Genomic DNA, 19462 nt, shown 5'->3' on the forward strand with positions numbered 1-19462 from the left:
CACATAGTTCTAAGTGAAAAAGAAGTTACAGAACAATGTGTTAATAGTATTCATTACACTTATAACATATATGCTTACATACTTTTATTTACATTTTTTTACTTAAAACTTTTTGACAATCGTATTTTATAACACTTATGTTGATACACATTGGTGTAAAACACTTGTTTCTAATGCTACATAGTTCACTTGACTATAATCACAATTTTAAGATTCTAAATTTTGGCTGTATCATATTAGTAAAACAGGTATGTGTAAAATTGCATTTTACTAAAAACAAAAACAATAAGCAGTGTTGTTAATGCAGGACACTTCTTTGCCACGTGGGAGGTTTTCTTTCTGCAAAAGGAGCTCAATTATTTTATCTCTGGCCTTTTTCCTTTCTGCCCCTTACTCTCTCTGGGCCTGGAGAGGTGCAGGGTTGACGGATGTATCTAAGTGGTAGGGATGGGATGACGGGGCACGCTCAGCTCAGCGCTGTCCTGCTCCCTCTAGGAACAATCCCAGTGTTTCTCTGTGTGGTAAGCAGGACCTCACCCCTGAGGGAGTGAAGCCGACTGCCCTGTGCCTGACTGGGGAACCTAATTCTGGGGTTCAGTTAGCAGGCTTAATTGGCTGTCATACCGGCATGTTCTTGAATCTATCTTTAGTTATTAAAAATGTGAGATTTTGACTTCTCTTTCTACTCCTTTGTTTTGTTTCTCAATTTAACTCAGGATCCAGGTGGAGAAGAGGTGCATGTTATTAGAGGCCCCCTTGATGGGATTGCCAGATTTAGCAAATAAAAAGATAGCATGCCTAGTTAAACTTGAATGTCAGATAAACAAGAAATAATTTTTTAGTGTAAATAATGAGCCAGTATTTTATCTGGCTGTTCCACGTCTTGGAAATGCCAAAACTACTACTAAGTTCCAGTGACCGACCCAACACTGTCCATCAAGTGGAATGATAACGTGACTTCCGTTTGCCTGTGAAATCTCATAGCAGGTGATATTAAAAAAAGAAAGATGGGCTGAGTCTTTCTAGCACCGAGCTGCATGTACCATGATAGCTGAGGCCTGAGAATCTCCACAAATCTAAGTGCTGGAAAACCAACAACAACAACGACGACCACGTGGGGCACCGCAGAGCCTGCCCCTACCTCACTGTAGTTGATTTTGTTCTGTCTTGCCAACATGATCTCCGGGGTGTCAGGCATTATATGAACTTGAGTCTTGTCTTTATCCCAGGCTTCTGTGTATAAATGCTATCAAAGAAGACATTCATAGAAAATCATTTGAAATAGGAATTATATACAGTAAATTTAGAGCAGAATTATTATTTACCTAATTAGGAAAAATAAGGTATTCATTGGAGGTTTGAGTCTTAATGCTAGTTATCAAGGTTAAAACTGGTAATAATAGAAATTATTAAGAGGATTTCAAGTATTTAAATTTAGGAGGTAAATGTGAGCCCACAGTTTCATAGATGATTTAACACCAGTAGTCATTAAAGTAAAATAGCATGTGTTGGTGTCCTGGGGAAGCCTGAGGCAGCGGCGCTCACCTTGTTCATGTTGATGGCATTGCTCCTGGCCAGCACCTGCTCCGGGGTGTCAGTTACACTGGTAAATTTCAGCTTCTCCGGAGGCTGGCGGTAGAGGTTGTCACTCAGTATCTCTGCAGCTCTCTTGCACTTGACCACATCCACAGACCCAATGGGGACCCAGCCAATGCCTTTCAGCCACTGGAGATCAGACTTGTAAACATTCTGTGAAGAGGAAATAGGAAGGTACTCTTCAACAAGACCAGAAGATTTAGGATAAAGATGCAGAAAAATGGAGTCAGAAGTACAATTCTGGTAGTTGTTATTTTTGATAGAAAACAAGCTCATTGTATTAGGCAGACTGAAGGAGAATCTATGTTTTAAAATGACCACAAAATGTCTCGTAGCCATAAAAAAGGTAATCAAGTATTTCAGGCTGTCAGGAGGAGAGTGATGCAAAGTTTCATCCTCTGTCAATCAGTTCAGTGAATGTTATTACACTGTGCAAGTGCTCAAAAAATAATGCCAACCCAGAGTGAGAGAAACTACATACATGTCCCACAACAGGCTGTTGGGAACTAAATGATAGGCCTAGTCAACTGAAATACTCGCTGCTATTAAAAGCCATATTTTTAAGAATATCTATGACATGTAGAAATGTCACTAATGTAATATCAAATGAAAAAATAACACATGAAATACTGTGTGTAGATAAAGTACATAAGCAGGAGTAAGCCTCTTCAGTGGTTGGATTATTATTGCCTTCTACGTATTTTTTCTTATATTTAAATATCTGTAAAGCCTTTATAAAAAATGACAGAGAGAGAGAAGTTAAAACATAATAATGGTGCAGAACTCCTGAATCCCTGAAGCAGAACTTTGGTGGCATCAACTGTTAAGATTTAGGGCAATAAATGACCATTTCATTGGTCCAGGGCCCCAGTTTCTTTTCCACCGAATTCTCAGGACAGGAAGCAAGGATTCCTTTCTAGAGTCATCTTTTAATATCTCTATTTCTCACTTTATTTTAAGCCAGGTTTTCTGCCAGAAATTTTTGTGTATATATCAAGCATTCATAACCACTTCACAGCAATGGAATTGGACTGTCACCCAGGTCATTTGAAAGATTTTACTTGTAACAGCAACTAAGCAGAAAATATAGACTGATATTTTGTAGTCTAGACAAAACGCCTATTGAAATTGCCCTGTGCTGACTAGTTATTGCCCCCTAAATAACAACAGCGTGAATGTAAACAATACAATAACAATCCTTCCACTGGAGTGCTTTTTAACTTTCAAACATTATTAAGAGGCTATTACAGTGTGAGGGAGGCAATCTAAAAAGGCATGCAACAAATAAATGGGTGTAAGCTGTCTGTCAATGCTGACATTCTATGAGTGACATCAACTATCTTTCACATGGAGGCAAAGCCTTTCTTTTTGGAGACAACTGCAAAACGTAGCATTTTATATGAAGAGAGCTATAGATGTGGGGTTTTTTATAGGTGGGCTGTAGAGTTTCTAGGAACAGCCAATTAATGTATCATTATTACTACTTGTTTTATTGTCCAAAGTCCTCTAATGCTTCATAATTCCATCAAGCGTTTATAAAATACATGCTGTAGAAATGTGCATCTCACACCCAGATGTCAGAAGGTGCAGCTGCTTCTACTACCACGTGACCTCTCTAAAGAGCTGTGCTAAGAGAAGAAAGGGTCAATGAAATGACCTAATAGCTTACAGAAAAGGTGACTCCCTTTATTTCTTAAGGATAATAAAGAGCATTGTAGCAGGTTAATATCCTACTAATTATAACCTCATTTTTTTTTTGCAAGGAAGCTAATAACACATTTCAGAGTAATTTTTAAAAATAAACCTGTGCTGTTTCTACTTCCCTTAATAGAAAAAAAAGAAAAATCTCCCTTTGGTGGACCCTGAATTCTAACATTGCTTAGTTCCAGTTGTTTTTTTTTTATAAGACCAAGTCCAGTTTGGAAACTTCACTTCCTTATAATGCCTATTGACATATTCTGAATAAAGCAATAAAACCATACTCTGATTCAAATCTCATTCAATGACCAATCAATCCTAGCCTGAGGAGGCCAATGGATTGTATATAAAAGATAACTTTTATATAGTTAAATTATTTCTGCACCCAGCTGTCATAGATGCTGTACTCACGTCACTCTGGAGGTCATAGGCCCGCCGAGCGTGGATGACGTCGTTCTGGTCGGGCAGGCACGTCCACTCGTGCAGGTAGTTCTTATAGTCCACATCACTGACTAAGGTCTGGCACTTCTTGGCCTGGACCACCCCCAGCATGTCCACTGGGCTGCTGAACTTGGTCTTCCACTTTTCAAAGTCCTTCTTGTACTCCCTGTCACTCTGGATCTTGGCCGCGTGTATGGACCACATCATCTTGGGGTCGTCACTAATGTCCCGGGCTCCAATGTGATGGCCAAGCTGCTTGCGGTACCCATCTTTGTATTTGTACTGAGATGAAAATGTACAAATTGGGTTTTTATTGGAAGCCTTAGGGGTCACAAGTCTGCAGAAAATCATCTTGCTTACATCACAGTTGTAAGCTGATTTTTGCTAATAAGCACTAACTCTAGCCAGCATTTCAAGCATTATCTTAGAAACTACAGAGGTGATAAAAGAGATGGAATCCATATCATTGTCACATATATCCTAATCACCTGTGGCCTGGTACTAAGGATTAGATCTGAAGGCAGGAAGTGCACATAGTGGGGAGGGACAATTTGCATCACAGAATTTAGAGAAATGGATTTTAGGTCCTAGAAGTATGTCAGGGAAGAGATGCACTTGGTGACATGGCATGTTTAATAAGTAGTAGAATGAGCATCTGGTTCCTGCAGGAATGAGGTACTCTAGGTCAAGGATTCCCTGCTGCAGCAACAGAGGAGAATGATTTCATAATGGATTCAGGGTTCAGTGGTGGTGGCAAAGTTGGGGCATCATTTTGAAAACAGATTATATGAGTGACGCTGATACAGCAGCCCTACTGGTTAAAGCATGCTTCTAATAAAGTCATGGATTCGTCCCACATGGGCCAATGAGGTTTTTATTATTGCACATCCAAAGACATCATCCTGGAATTTGAGCGAGTTATCCAACATACATGCTTCTAGTGTCAAAGACAATGAAGTGAGAGAGTACAGATGAATCAGCAGGAGGCAGTGTGGTTCAGTGGGAAGGAATGAGGTTACCTGGAGCCTCATCTCTACCTTCCACTAAGAGTTTGACTTTAGAAGAGTTGATTAGGCAATCCCCAGACCAGGATTAATGATGACTCTTATATCATAGGTAATTATGAAGTGTAAGTAAGATATTGCATGTAAAGTTCTTAGCACAGAGTTCTCAATACTTCCTGGTTATTACTTTGTTAATTATTATTATTGGCATAAATCCATTTGTGGGGAGTGTCCAACATATATAAACTGAGTCACTAACATGATCTTTCAATATAAAGGGCAGTGTATTACCATATTCCTGAATAGTAGGCCTTGATTTTTAGAGCAGTGGTATATTCCTCAAGAGTCCCAAGGCACCAGGAAAAAATGATGGCTTTATTCTGGGAGGTACGAGGTGCACAGGCAGGACAACCATTAAGGGTGCAGGTTTGGGCTAGCAGCCCCCTCTGGTACCCATCAGTGCCTTCTTTTTATAATCTTACGAGGGTGAATCATAATGGCAAGCATCATATGGATTTTTTGAATATTGTATATTAAAATGCTATACAAAGCCAGGCCCTGGGAGAACTTAAGTTCATGAGTGACACTTTGCATAAGCACCATGACAGTTTTTATATATGCATCTCTAGGTGTGCAGCAGCACTTTATTTCCACATGAACGGGTCTTTCTCTATTCTTGGTGGGTCAGTTTTCACTAAAGATACTGTGTTCTAAAAACAGATCCTTTTTATGAACATCAAATTTTTCATTTCCCTCAAAACTAGGTTTTTGAAGAATCCCCCCCCAGACACATCAGGATGTATTTCTGAAGAGTCTGGAAAGTTCCTTTTAAAGATTTAGTTCAGTGAAAGTATCACTTCAGACTAATCATGTCTTCTGAGAATAATTGACAACTCACATCACTGGCGATGTCCCTGGAGGCCTTGGCTGCCACGATTGGGATGGCATCGCTTCGCAAGTCATAGCCTTTCTTCTTTGCTTCTTCGTTGGCAAGTTTATACAGAGTCTAAATTTGGGCCAAAAAATTAGTTAGATGTTGACATTCATATCCAAAACCTGACAGCGACCTGAAATAATTCACTAAGTTCTACATAGGTGATGCCTATAATCATCTCACTTTTGAGAGTTCTGAGGATTCTGCATTCTCTGCCAAAGTTAAGACTTAAAAATGATACTTATATAGAACACTGCACCTTAGTTTTTTATTTTAAAACTTATGTTGCATTATGTATATACGGTTGATCCATGAACAACATGGGTCTGAACTGTGTGGGTCCAGATTTTTTCAGTAAGTACATTGGAAAATTTTTTGGAGATTTGCAACAATTTGAAAAAATTCACAGACAAACCACATAGCCTAGAAATAGCAAGAAAACTAAGAAAAAGTTAAGTATGTCATGAATGCATAACATATATGTAGATACTAGCCTACCTTATTATTTACTATCACAAAATCAACAGTAGGCTATTTGTAGTTATATTTTGTGGGAGTCAAAACTTAAATGTGGATTTTTGACTGCATGGGGGTCAGCAACCCAAACCCTCATGTTGTTCAAGTGTCAACTGCATAGATATTATACATTGTTTTAAAACTTTTAGTTATAACAATGAATCTGTTTTGGCTAATCTAGAAAAATTAAGCTGAAACTCATGGGCCTAAGGGGACAAAATGTAGGTGGGGGGAAACAACTTGATTAACTGTTGATCATGGAAATGAATTCGATCTGCATTTCTTTATTCTGCACCAGCTCTGTGCCATGACTGTGCTGGGTACTTGGGAATTAAAGATGAGTATGCGACCTCTCCTGTCTTCAAGGTTTTTGGGAGAATTCATGGAAAAAATGATGGTCGATAGAACAAGTTGCCAAAAAGGCAAGCCATGAGAGGTGATTTAACCATATTATTAACAGAGTTCCAGGAAGGAGGAATTGGTTCTGAACTGAGAATCAGGAAAGTTCCTGCAGAGGAAGTGACCCTTGCTTTGGACCTTGAGTGATGAGCATGGTTTCAATAGACTGAGAAGGCAGTCAAGGGCAGAAGCGGGTGCACAAATCCACGCATAGGGAGTGAAAGTGACATGGAGTCAAAGGAAAGGAGCACAGTGCCAGGGGAAGTGGCATGAGAGGACTGAACAGAATCTGGAGTCAGACTGTGAAGGCTTGCTGCTAAGTTTGCGCTTATTTCTCTAGGAAAGAGGAGGTCGCAGTCATCTAAGAGGAGAGTGACATCATCAAATTTGCATTTTCTCTTACTGTCCTAAATATGAATAAAACACAACAGAACTGAACTAAGCTAAGAGGAGTGGGAAAAGAAGAGAAAGCAGGTCAGGCAGGTTAGGCACTCAGCTCAGGGCCTTCTCCACGGGCCTCTGTACCAACAGCAGCACTGCTGAGTCTCTGAGCTTTTGCCACGAAGACAGAGTCAAGAATTCCAGAAATGCTGAGTGACTAGTTACAGGGGCTCTTTGCTGAAATTCCTGCACAATACGTGCTTTCCCATAACCATATGGGAGCTCTATTTAGGTTTAGCTAAAAATTCACTCCTTTTTGATTTGAGAGTAGTTTTTGGTGACAATTAGGAGCCACTTATATAAGCACTAAAATTATAGTTTGTATCCCCTAAAATAAAATGACTTAAGATGGTGGCTAATCTATCTAAATTCTCCAAGTTATATTCTGCAGCAGAGTAACATACTGCTGATTGAAGCTGTCCAAGAAACAATATTCTCCTTGCTGGTAGCACAAAGCTGGGAAAAATATTTAAAATGTCATTTGACAGGATCTTAGATCCACAAAAATCTCCAAAGGCTTAAACCAACAGGCTCAACATCAGAAAAAATTACAGAGAGGTAAATGTCATCCTTTGAAATGAAATTCAAATTGCCAAACATATAAATGCAGGATAAAAGAAACCTGGCTTAAGTCTGTGGAAAATGTCTTAGGGTCTCCACTGATCCCGAATTCCATGTGCACCAGCAGGAACATAGCTGACAATGTGCCCTGAGGCACAGCAGGGGCAGAAATTAGTCCAGGAGACATATCATGCCAACTGCATTCTATACTGTTATTCCTTGCATGCTGGATTTTGTCAGTTCTGAGAGTCACATTGTGGCAGGAGTGTCATGTGAGGAATGCCCAGGAACCTGGGGTGTGTGGGTTAGAAGGAGAACCTGGGGTGAGGCGGCAGGGAGGCTGCCTAGCAGTGGTCTCCATCTCCATGGAGGTGGCACAGATTGTCGCTGCACAGCCTCAGAGGACTGTGTGGGTCTGCACAGAGAAATCTTCCACTCAGTACATCAGAGGAACCCTCTAATGAATTTTCCCGAATAAAATGGTTGATTTAAGAGACAAGTTCCTTGTCACCAAGAACACTTAAGCAAAGGCAAGACGACAGCCTATTGGGTGAGGATTCTTTCAGCCAAACATCTGTGGTTCTGAGATGGGGGCATATGGCCTTTTGCTCACAGAGAGTAAAAAGGAAATGGGCTTGCTTAATAGAAACACCGACGGATTCTCTGTTTCTGCCTCTCTGTCTCTTTCTTTTAGCGTTGATAATACTGTGATTTTAGTCGTTGACTTAATCTTATACACTAAAAATCTTAAATTTTGAGCCCGAACTAAAATTAGGAAAATAAGTTTAGCACAGCTACATAGCACAAGGAGGAGATAAATGTACATTCAGTTTATTGCTAATTTCCTAACTTAAAAAGTTAATAAAAGAAAAAGGTCTAATTGATTTTATGGTTACTGTTTAAATCATTAGTTTTCATAATTTTCAGTTCCTAAATGATAATTTGTATTACTTCAAGTTTTATGTTTAGGATGGTAATTGAGAGGTGTAGGAGTTGGTATTCATCTGGAGCAAAAAGAGATTCTTCATAAAGTTGTCATTCAGTATTACATCACCAGGGAATAGACTAATTGAAATAAGAAACAGCATGCAAACATCACAGGATCAGTATTTGCTCCTACCTCACTGTAGTTGATTTTGTTCATTCTTGCTAACATAATTTCTGGTGTGTCTGGCATGATGTGGATCTGGGTCTTGTCTTTGTCCCAGGCTTCCGTGTATAAATGCTATCAAAGAAAATACATAATGTCATCAGGAAAAAAAAATCAGTGCACAATTAATAGGAATTTCAGGGCCACAAGAACGTTAGAAACAAAAAAAAAAAGGCTATGCAATTTATACACATTATGTATTTTAGACACATCTTCAAGTAATCAGTTCATAGTAGAACAGATACTTATGAGTGCCCTCAGATAAACTGAAATATATGTTAACAAAAGGAAACTGAGAATACCTTTTAAGTAAAGATGATTTTCCATAAAAATATGCCATTTTATCAAAGCCATAAAACAATTACTTAAATAAATATTGAAGTATAAATGACACACATAGCAGGTAAATAGACAGACAGATAAGATAGATAGAAAGAAAGAGAGATGATAGATAGATAGAGATATCTTTTGATGCTCAATGCTCTATTTTTCTTTCTTTGATTATGCTTCTTTTTCTCTGATTCAGCATAGGAGTCCTACCTTGGTTCTCTGAATGAAGCCTCACCTTGTTCATGTTGATGGCATTATTCTTGGCCAACACTTGCTCCAGAGAATCAGTTACACTGGTAAATCTGAACTTGTCTGGAGGCTGGCGGTAGATTTTATCACTCAGAATTTCAGTTGCCCTTTTGCATTTTTCCACATCCAAAGAGCCAATGGGAACCCAACCGATGCCCTTCAGCCACTGGAGATCAGACTTGTACATGTTCTGTTGACACAAAAAGTCAATTAATGATTTATCCCAGCATTGGGAAAACACTGTCATCTAAAGTATATGAAATAAAGTGGGAGCACTATTGAAAATGTAGTTTGGTGGACAGGCAGAGTACCAGACAATATTCCTTTTTTGGTCTGGCATGTTAAACAATCAACATTCACAAGGAAAGAAGAAATGTTATCTCCTCCTGGAAGGGGCTGATGCCACCTATTGCACCTCCTCCAAGGGGTGTTAATTCACAGGTTTCCCACCTTTACATGTCATTATGATCCTCAGGTACTCACGTCGCTCTGGAGGTCATAGGCCCGCCGAGCGTGGATGACGTCGTTCTGGTCGGGCAGGCACGTCCACTCGTGCAGGTAGTTCTTATAGTCCACATCACTGACTAAGGTCTGGCACTGCTTGGCCAGGACCACCCCCAGCATGTCCACTGGGCTGCTGAACTTGGTCTTCCACTTCTCAAAGTCCTTCTTGTACTCCCTGTCACTCTGGATCTTGGCCACATGCATGGACCACATCATCTTAGGGTCGTCATGTATCGCTCGGGCACCAATGTGATGGCCGAGCTGCTTACGATAGCCTTCTTTGTACTTGAACTAGAAGAAAAAAAGATTGATGGTCATGTATTTTAACTTATAGTGAGAAGCAATTACTAGGCCCAAATTTTCTTATTCATTAAAAATATGATGATTTTTCCCCTGAATCTGAATAATATATGTATCTTAGAAGCCATTTATAAAATAAAGCATATATATGTACACAAAAAAGGAAAATAAAAATTAAGACATTATTTTGCCATTTAGTGATAAACACTGATAAAACTGTTTTTGTTTGTGTGTGGGGGGGGATGTGTTTGTTAGAGAGAAAGACAGAGAGATACCAAGACAGAGACAGAGGGAGAGAATAAAATTAAGGAGCCAGTCATACTGTATATGGGTTTGTGCCAGCTTTTTTCAGTTATTATATAAGCATTTCTTTGTATCATTAAATATTCTTCCGAAACATGAATTTTAATGCCAGTAGGTATTTCCATTATATTGGTATATATTAATACTTTTAACCCTCTTGTAATTATTGAACATTTATTTTTAAGTTATGATGATTACTTCCCATATTTTAGAAATAAAGGAAAAACATTTTTTACTTCATAGACTGAAGAAAAAGAAGGATAAAAGTTCCTTGGAATGTGAGAAAACCCATCATTTAAAGAAAATAAATATCTGCAGCCAATGACTGGATGCAGAGGCAAACATATGGTCCATGTGGATGGTTGGACCTTGAATAGAAAAGTGCCCCATTCATTCAGCCTTTGTAGGTTTATGGGTTCATAGCGCATGGGCAGGTTTAGGAGGAATCCTGCGGTGAGTCTGTACATAAGAACACATCACGTGGAAAGCCAAAAGGACATGTGAACCATAGTCAAGAATCCAGTGCTTTTTTGTTCAGGAGGAAATGCGTGATATTTTTAAATACATGTTGCTACAGATGCAATCATAGCTGGAATTCTTTGTGTTGAGGATTTCATGACCATTATTTTAAACTATTGACATAGTAAAAATGGTTAGCAAGAGTTTTCACCTCATAGCTTACTTGTTTTACAAAAACCAGGAGAGAGAAAGTAGTCTTTGAGCCAAAGCTAAGGCAAAGAAGCTTTCAGGTTCACTTACTTCGCTTGCAATATCTCTGGAGGCCTTGGCAGCTCTGATGGGAATGGCATCTAACCGCATATCACAGCCTTTATTCCTGGCTTCTTCTAGACCAAGTTTATATAGTTTCTGAAATAGACATAAATCACCATAAGTCTGATTTATAAAGTGCTGTGTAAGGAAAATATATCATGCATCATGAATATATTGCTTACCTCACTGTAATTTATTTTGTTTTGTTTAGCCAGTAAAACTTCAGGGGTATCTGGCATAATGTGGACAGTAGTTTTATCTTTATCCCAAGCTTCTGTATAGAGGCGCTAAAATAAATAAAAAAGATGTGACTAGCAATAATAAATAATAATCAGTAGTAAATAAAAATAATCTGGTTCTTAAGGAAAATAAAGAACATTTGCTGTGTGACACCTTCAGGTCTAGATGTCTCATGTCAGTAAGAAGCACAACACTTACTTAAAAACCACTTTAATACCAAGCAGAAGAATTGAATATGATTTTTCTTTTCTAGAAACAGATTTCAGCGTTTTCACACACACAAAAATTAATACCCTCCTCAAATAAAGAAAGGACTTACATGGTTCATGGTAATAGCATTATTTTTTGCCAAAACCATCGGGATGGAGTCCATAAGGCTGGAAAACTTGAATTTATCTGGGTGCTGACGGTAAACATGGTCACTCAAAATCTGGGTTGCTCTCTTGTTCTTCTCATCCTCAAGAGAGCCACTAGGTAGCCAGCCAATGCCCTTGAGCCACTGAAGGTCGGCCTTGTACAAATTCTGAAATTGTAAGTGACAGACCATTAAACATAAACATAATGACATATCTCTAAAGAAATATAGCTTTATATTACATAATATATTATATTATATTATACCATATATTTTATATTATACTATACTATATATATCTTAATGCTTGAATTCTTGGGAAATTTTTTAAGTTTTTGAATCAACAAAATATTCAGATTGGAAGCATATTTTGAAAAACATTTTAAATATCAACATGAAGAGAACAACCTAACTCTCCTGGGTCAACAATTTAGAGGCTTCCACCAAAGCAATAGGGAATTTTTCTGGCATTTTCTTTGTGGAATAATGGTGCTTCCAGATGTTTGAGTGACGAGATAGAGCATGGGCTTTAGTCTAGGGAAATACAACTCAGATGTATGAACTCAACTCCCCTCACTTTGGGGGAACTTTGATATTCAGGAAAGCAGACATGGTGTTTTTGTTGGTCAAAGAAAAATCTCAGACTCACGTCACTCTGGAGGTCGTAGGCCCGCCGAGCGTGGATGACGTCGTTCTGGTCGGGCAGGCACGTCCACTCGTGCAGGTAGTTCTTATAGTCCACATCACTGACTAAGGTCTGGCACTGCTTGGCCAGGACCACCCCCAGCATGTCCACTGGGCTGCTGAACTTGGTCTTCCACTTCTCAAAGTCCTTCTTGTACTCCCTGTCACTCTGGATCTTGGCCACATGCATGGACCACATCATCTTGGGGTCATCTTTGATGTCCCGGGCTCCAATGTGGTGGCCAAGCTGCTTGCGAAAACCTTCCTTGTACTTGTACTAAAGGAAAAAAACTATGTCTCATTCCTTTCAAGATTAATTTATGTTGCCATAAGTGGCAAATTACAAAGTACATTAACTCCAGATGTTCCCCTAAGCCTAGAGAGCCATAGATAACAAGTTTTTTTGATAGGAAAGATTAAAGGCTAAATCCAGCTACAAATTCCATACATAATAAATGCATCCTTGAGCTTATCCTCATCTCACACTGCATCCCTGGGATCATTTTACTCCGTTTTAATTTGTTACTCCTGGGAAGATTTTGTTCATTTTTAAATTGAGACTGCTTTGAAGTGACACATTGCAATCAAATTGATATAAACAGGGGATAAAGTCTTACTTCACTGGCAATTTCTCGGGATGCTTTGGCTGCTTTGATGGGTATGGCATCAAGTGGAAGATCATAACCTTTTTTCTTCAGCTCCTCATAACCCATTCGGTAGAGTTTCTGTTAAGAGATAAAGATCACTCTAGGAAAAACTGTTTTCCATAAACAACTGCAGCATAATGAATGCAATGTGCTAAGTATTTTAAGAGTCCATGAAAATAGTATCTGTGCTCTAAAATATTCATTGGAATTGGAATTATGCCCATTGATTGTTAATGATACTGTTTTAAGCTTTAAAGCTCTTCGATTACCTAGATCAACAAAATTAAATGTCAGCTCTTACCAAATACTTGTGAGAATGAGACAGAAGTAAATTGATAGAGAAATGAAATGAAATATCATTTAGGTGCTGTTTTCCAATTAACTTTGAATGTTTCATTAGAAGTTTTTGTTAGAAAAGAACAAAGCCTTTCCATCTAACACCTTTAATAGGGAGAAATCATGCCTACTGGGCTCTGTCTTCCACGTAACTAACACACTGAGAAATAGTCTATTTCACAATATAGGGCTGTTGCAAGGAGAGTCCACATATGTAGGTAAGAAACAGAAGTCCTTCTGAATTTTTAAAATGCAAGAATTTCCACAGAAACCTTAAATATCGAATTAAAAGAGCCAAAGTTAAATAATTTGTCTCTTCAGATTCGTTACATAATTAAATAATTAAATATATCATTTAATGTGTTTTACCCAGAAACCAGATTGTTTGAAACGTCTACTGGTCTTGGACTTCTGTTTATATTTTAGTCCTTTGTGGCTACAGTTAAAATCTTTCTGTTAGAGTTTAGAATTGGTTTTTAAAATATTTAATTTTTACATGTATTAATTTTAGGAGATTATGCTATGAGGACAAAAAAATGAAAATGAAATTCCCCAGTATGGACTTTATATACTCATTCATTAGAAATTTCATTTGTCAGGCACTGTGGTAGCTAAGCATTCCAGATTCAATATCAATTGTCTCTGTCCTCTAAAAGCTTCTATCCACAAAGGAGAAAGCATTTTAACTTTTACATTATGATGATATGTGCAACAGTGACTATGAGGAACAGACACTTCCCCACCTCTGCCTAAGATAAGGGATACCAATAATTTTGGTATTTATGCTATAATTCCCTAAATGATGACTCTAAGTCACATGTGGTTTATTAATTAAAATGATCTAGGCATTCAGATTAACTTCCAAATAAATTTGGAAATTATTAAAATGAGCTTTCTGAAAACACATGCTGCATTTGGAAACTTACATCACTTGTATTGATTAAGTTTGCTTTAGCCAGAATAATGTCAGGTGTATCAGGCATGATGTGGACTTGAGTCTTGTCTTTGTCCCAAGCTTCTCTATAAAGTCTCTAAAATGAGAAATAAGAGATTTTCAATGGTGTCGTTAGATTCATGAGTGACACAGTTAACTTCAAATTGGATTAGGGAAATTTATATGAATTAAGCATTATAATTGGTAACATGAATAGATAATGAGCAGAAAATAGAGTATTTTTTAAAACTTATCTAGGACATAATTGCCCTTCGAAATATAGATTATGGATTACTTTTTCATAATTATAATAACCCTGCTGATAAAATACCAGCTCTATAACTAGGCCATTGCCAAGGTCATCAAATGGAGCAGAAGTTCTTCATCTGCTGGATTTTAAGTCTCCCACAGTGTTTAATTGGAAGACAGCCCTTGCCTTCTCAAAAGATTACGTATTCAAGATATGTTTAGAAATTAGGAGTCTTATTTCCTACATGGTTCATTATTTATAGTTATAACTCATAATTATTTTGGGAGTTAGTATTCCTAAAAAGATTTTTATGAGAATTTATCAAAATCTCTTGCATGACCCAGAGCCATTTTCTGTCTTTCAACAGAAGACACGGGGGCCCAAACAAAAATTTTATTGATTTACTTTAACAGGGATGAAAGTTTGATGAAATATGAGATGCTTACTTGATGAAATATGAGATGCTTACATTGTCAGAGAATCTCTTCACAAGATACTTATCAGTTATAAAGAATAAAATAGTAACTTACAGTAGAGAAATCTGGAATCACCATTTTAACCAGGTGATCAAAGTTAAGATTATTAGTAATGGGACAAATTGATACTGTGTACCTCCTGATATGATGTATGGAGGAGGATACAACATATGTTGCCCAGTTAAATATAAAACCTGAACTTTATCATGAGGAAACACCAGACAAACCCAAATGGTGGGAGATCCTATGAAATAACTGATCTGGGCTCTTCACAAATGTTAAGGATTTGGAAGATAAAGAAGCAGTGAGAACCAGTCCAGATTAAAGGAGAACAAATGTTGAGAATATCCATACACATATATCTTGATTCTACACTAATCTTTCTGATTAAGTAAGATAAGAGTTTCTTAACCTCAGCACATTGGTGTATGGATGATTCTTTGCTGGGGGTGAGGGGTGTCCTGTCCTATATATTTCAGGATGTTTAGCTACATCCCTGACTTCTATCCACTAGATGCCAGTAGCATGCCACCCTCAGGCTGTGATGACCAAAAGGTCTCTTGGCATTGCCAAATAGCCCTGTGAGGCAAAACTGTCCCTGGTTGAGAACTGTTCCGCTGGATTACTTCTTTAGTGTCCAGGCATCACTTTCAACCATAGGAAACAGAAAATGCTGATGTTTGCTTTTGCTGAGATACATGTACCAGTGTATTCAAGAGGAGAAACCCAGCTAACCCTCTCCTGAGGCCTAATGGGATCAGGATGTCAGGGTTTCTGTAACCAGGGCATACTGTTGGGAGGTCTATCCTGAGACATTGATGTTGATACATTTCATTTTTCAGAATATTTTTCTTGGCCACCTTATTAGTTCAGAGCTTTGTAAATAGCCCTGTTTTATGGAGAGAAAAGAAACTTGGATTCCAAAGGGAGAAATATTTTTAATAAATTTATTGATTTATAAATAAATTTGGATTGAAATTGCTATCATAAAAACAAAAAGAAGAAATGAAAACTTGAACATTCATAATAAGGCTGACAGGTTAGTGTTCACTATAAATTTTGCATATCAAAATTGCAAAAAGTCTGTGAGAGGATGATTGGGAAGAGAGGAACTATAATTTACCAAATGTTTACTATCCCTGATGTGTATATATATATATATATATAGAGAGAGAGAGAGAGAGAGAGACATGTTATACAAAAATTAATATATGACATATGTAAAACATATATCATACTGTATATATTTAGAGCCTTGTAAGACCCCAAGTGTTATTATTATATATCTATTTAAACTGTCTTACCAGTTACAGAATCTCAGTGCACATGATTCAACTTTCTGTAATTTTCAGGATTATGCTTCTAACCGAGCAATAATAAATCATCTTTCCCTTCTCTGCACACAACTGCTCTACATGGCTATCTTTCATTTACTTTATTCACCAAATATTTATTGAGCATCTATTTACATGCCAGATACTGGTGTCAGTGCTGGAGAAGGAAATAAATTGAAGATAGGTTATGTATGTAATATTGTTTATTCATCTTGATTCAGCTAAATGAAATGCATTCTAATCACTTGGCAGAAAATACACTATTTAAAATATTTCCACTGTGTCTGTATAATGTACTCAGAATATCTCCCTCTCATACACTCTACCTTAGCCAAAAAATCTGAGTCTTTAATGCACTCTAGTTTCAAAGAAAAAAAGGTATGTTTCAATAGTTTTCTCATTATATTTTGGTTAAATGAATAAGCAAGCAAGCAAATTTGGGGTGAAAAAAGTTAATACTAATCTATTTTTACGCGATCCAGGGGAGGGTAGTTGATAATCCAAATAAAGTAACTAAACATAAAACATTAGGCTCTGTGATGTGATGTTATGCAGTTCACCTACCTTATTACTAAGCAAATGCCACTGAGCACCTACCAGGTATCAGGCACTATAATTTAATGTATTTATTTCTGAAAAGCTACTCACATCACTCCTATTTTTGGCATTCGTCTTTGCCAGAACTATGTCCATGGCATCAGGAATGCTGGTGAACTTGTTTTTGTCTGCAGGCTGACGATATTTCTTCTCACTAATGATTTCTGAAGCTTTCTTGTTCTTTTCTGCCTCCAAAGAACCCAGGGGACTCCATCCTATGCCTTTCAGCCACTCAAGGTCAGACTTATAAATATTCTGTGAAAATATAAAGCAAATCTTGAAAGTCCCATCCTTATGTGGACCCTTGACTCCAGTGATTCTATGTATTACAAACAGATGCTTTTGAGATATTCAATAATAATTCCTCTTTCTAGTTTCTGTCTTTACAACTAAATGGTTACTTATATGAGATATGATGTCACATATAAACTATTAGATTTAATAGAAACTGACCTCACTCTGTAGTTCATAAGCTTTTTTAGCGTGAATAACATCGTTCTGGTCGGGCAGGCATGTCCACTGGTGCAGGTAATTCTTATAGTCCACGTCACTGACCAAGGCCTGACATTTCTTGGCCAGCACCACTCCCAACGTGTCCACTGGGCTGGTGTACCTGGTTTTCCACTTCTCAAAGTCCTTCTTGTATTCTCTTTCACTCTGCATTTTGGCTACATTCATGGACAACACAAGCTTTGGATCATCTTGCAGACTCCGGTATCCAATATGGTGGCCGAGTTGCTTGCGATAACCTTGTTTGTATTTAAACTGAAATCAGAGGAAACAGTTTTTTTATTAACATAAACAGCGGCCAAGTCAAGCTCAGTTCGCTTTGTTTGCATGATTGTTTTCCAGAACTGAAATGAGAGAAGGGATGTCTGTTAACTTAGTAAGAAATGTAAAAACTGAAGTGGAGGCTTCTGAAGAAACATAATGTAGTTGAGTATCAAGAGAGGTTACGATGAGAAATTAATTCCAACTAGAGGCAGAAATACATGTCGGGATATGTGAGACACTGCACATCCTAACTTTAGTGTAGTGTTTAATAAAGCTCTTGTGATATCCTTATAGGTCTGATAGAAAAGTATGGGCCGAAGAGCAGAAAAATTTGGAAGACTGGGACTTAATGAACAGGCCTAATAGCGTAATTAAGTAAGATTAGAGTTTCTCAACCTTAATTTATAAAGTAGCAAGATTTATAGCGGTTTGCCGTATGATTATGTCATATAAACTTGCCCTGTTCAGGTTTCATATCTTCATGTGCACATGGCTAAAAACAGCTAAATAGATTAGGTTAGAAAGATGATTCCACAAGATGACAGCATATTGTGAATATGGGTCAAAAATTAGTTACGTAAATTTAAGAGAGTCAAAATGAAATCTGGTATTTAGATTCAACTGGGAAAATTACATTAGTGTTGGATGACAATAAAAATAGTGATAATAATACCAACAGTAATAATGACATTGACTTGATGCTAGATGGTGAGCAAACATTACACCTCACAGAGGTAGGTTCTACTCTCTCAACACCCAGCTTCATGGTTACGTACATTAAAAGACTCTGAAGATTAAGTTGACTCAATATGGGCAATCGGACAAAACTGCTTATAAAAAAAGTAGTATCAGAGATTCTGTAGGAGCATAGATAAAGGCATGTCAGAAGCTTATTTACTCTGGCCTGACCTTCTGTAACAAGACTGAAGGACTTACAAAGCAAAGGCAAAGGAGAATAAGTACATTTGCAATGTTGCAGGTAGATAAGGAAATAAACTACTTTGTGGTGTTCTAGAACACAGACCTAGGGCTGATCAATAACATATTTAAGTTCAAAATAAGGAAAGACATAATGACAAATAGAGATAATCCAACAAGGAAATGACCTGCCCTAAGGGACACAAGTTCTTATATTTGTAACCGTGCACAGACTGGATGACTACTTGTGGGAGATGGAGAGAAGGTAGGACACCGAGTGGGAGCTTGGAGTAAGTAACCTTTAAGTTATCTTCTAACACTAAATTCTATGATTAGAATATTAAATTTAGTGCTCATAAAAATAGCTCTAATTTCCTTAAATTCTATAGATATAAGAACCATTTGGAACTGTCAGACAATCTCCACAATAGTAGGAAATTTTACATATAGTTATAGTTTAAGGATAAGATTTCAAAAGGTTCTCACTAATAGGTTAATAGGAAAATAAATGAGGTATTATCAAATTTTGTTGTTAGAAAATTATTGATGCTATTTCTTCAATTCCTAAACTATCTTCACCTTATAGGGAACACATAACATTAAATGAAAATGAGTTTACTTTCTGGGGAACATTCAAGCATCATTATTGCTTTAGTTTCATCACTACATCAATTCATTTTAATGAGGTATTGACCTGCAAGTCAGAGAGTGGGTAATAAT

At 37.5% G+C, this 19462-nt stretch overlaps 1 protein-coding gene across 30 annotated transcripts in view; it reads right to left on the minus strand.

Moving 5' to 3' along the window:
- The window catches only part of NEB (nebulin), a 199472-nt gene that overhangs the window by 108320 nt on the left and 71690 nt on the right, over nt 1-19462 (minus strand). For all 30 annotated transcript variants that reach the window (XM_073241429.1, XM_073241446.1, XM_073241444.1 and 27 more), the window contains 15 exons: nt 17504-17815; nt 17102-17305; nt 14386-14490; nt 13094-13201; nt 12442-12753; nt 11757-11960; nt 11380-11484; nt 11186-11293; nt 9803-10114; nt 9306-9509; nt 8711-8815; nt 5638-5745; nt 3706-4017; nt 1546-1749; nt 1142-1246 (listed from right to left, as the gene is read on the minus strand). In XM_073241429.1, the coding sequence (XP_073097530.1) occupies nt 1142-1246; nt 1546-1749; nt 3706-4017; nt 5638-5745; nt 8711-8815; nt 9306-9509; nt 9803-10114; nt 11186-11293; nt 11380-11484; nt 11757-11960; nt 12442-12753; nt 13094-13201; nt 14386-14490; nt 17102-17305; nt 17504-17815 (2808 nt within the window). The remainder of the gene's footprint in view (nt 1-1141; nt 1247-1545; nt 1750-3705; nt 4018-5637; nt 5746-8710; nt 8816-9305; nt 9510-9802; nt 10115-11185; nt 11294-11379; nt 11485-11756; nt 11961-12441; nt 12754-13093; nt 13202-14385; nt 14491-17101; nt 17306-17503; nt 17816-19462) is intronic.

This window comes from Manis javanica, chromosome 7 (assembly GCF_040802235.1).
Source record: "Manis javanica isolate MJ-LG chromosome 7, MJ_LKY, whole genome shotgun sequence".
NCBI classification, from domain to species: Eukaryota; Metazoa; Chordata; class Mammalia; order Pholidota; family Manidae; genus Manis; species Manis javanica.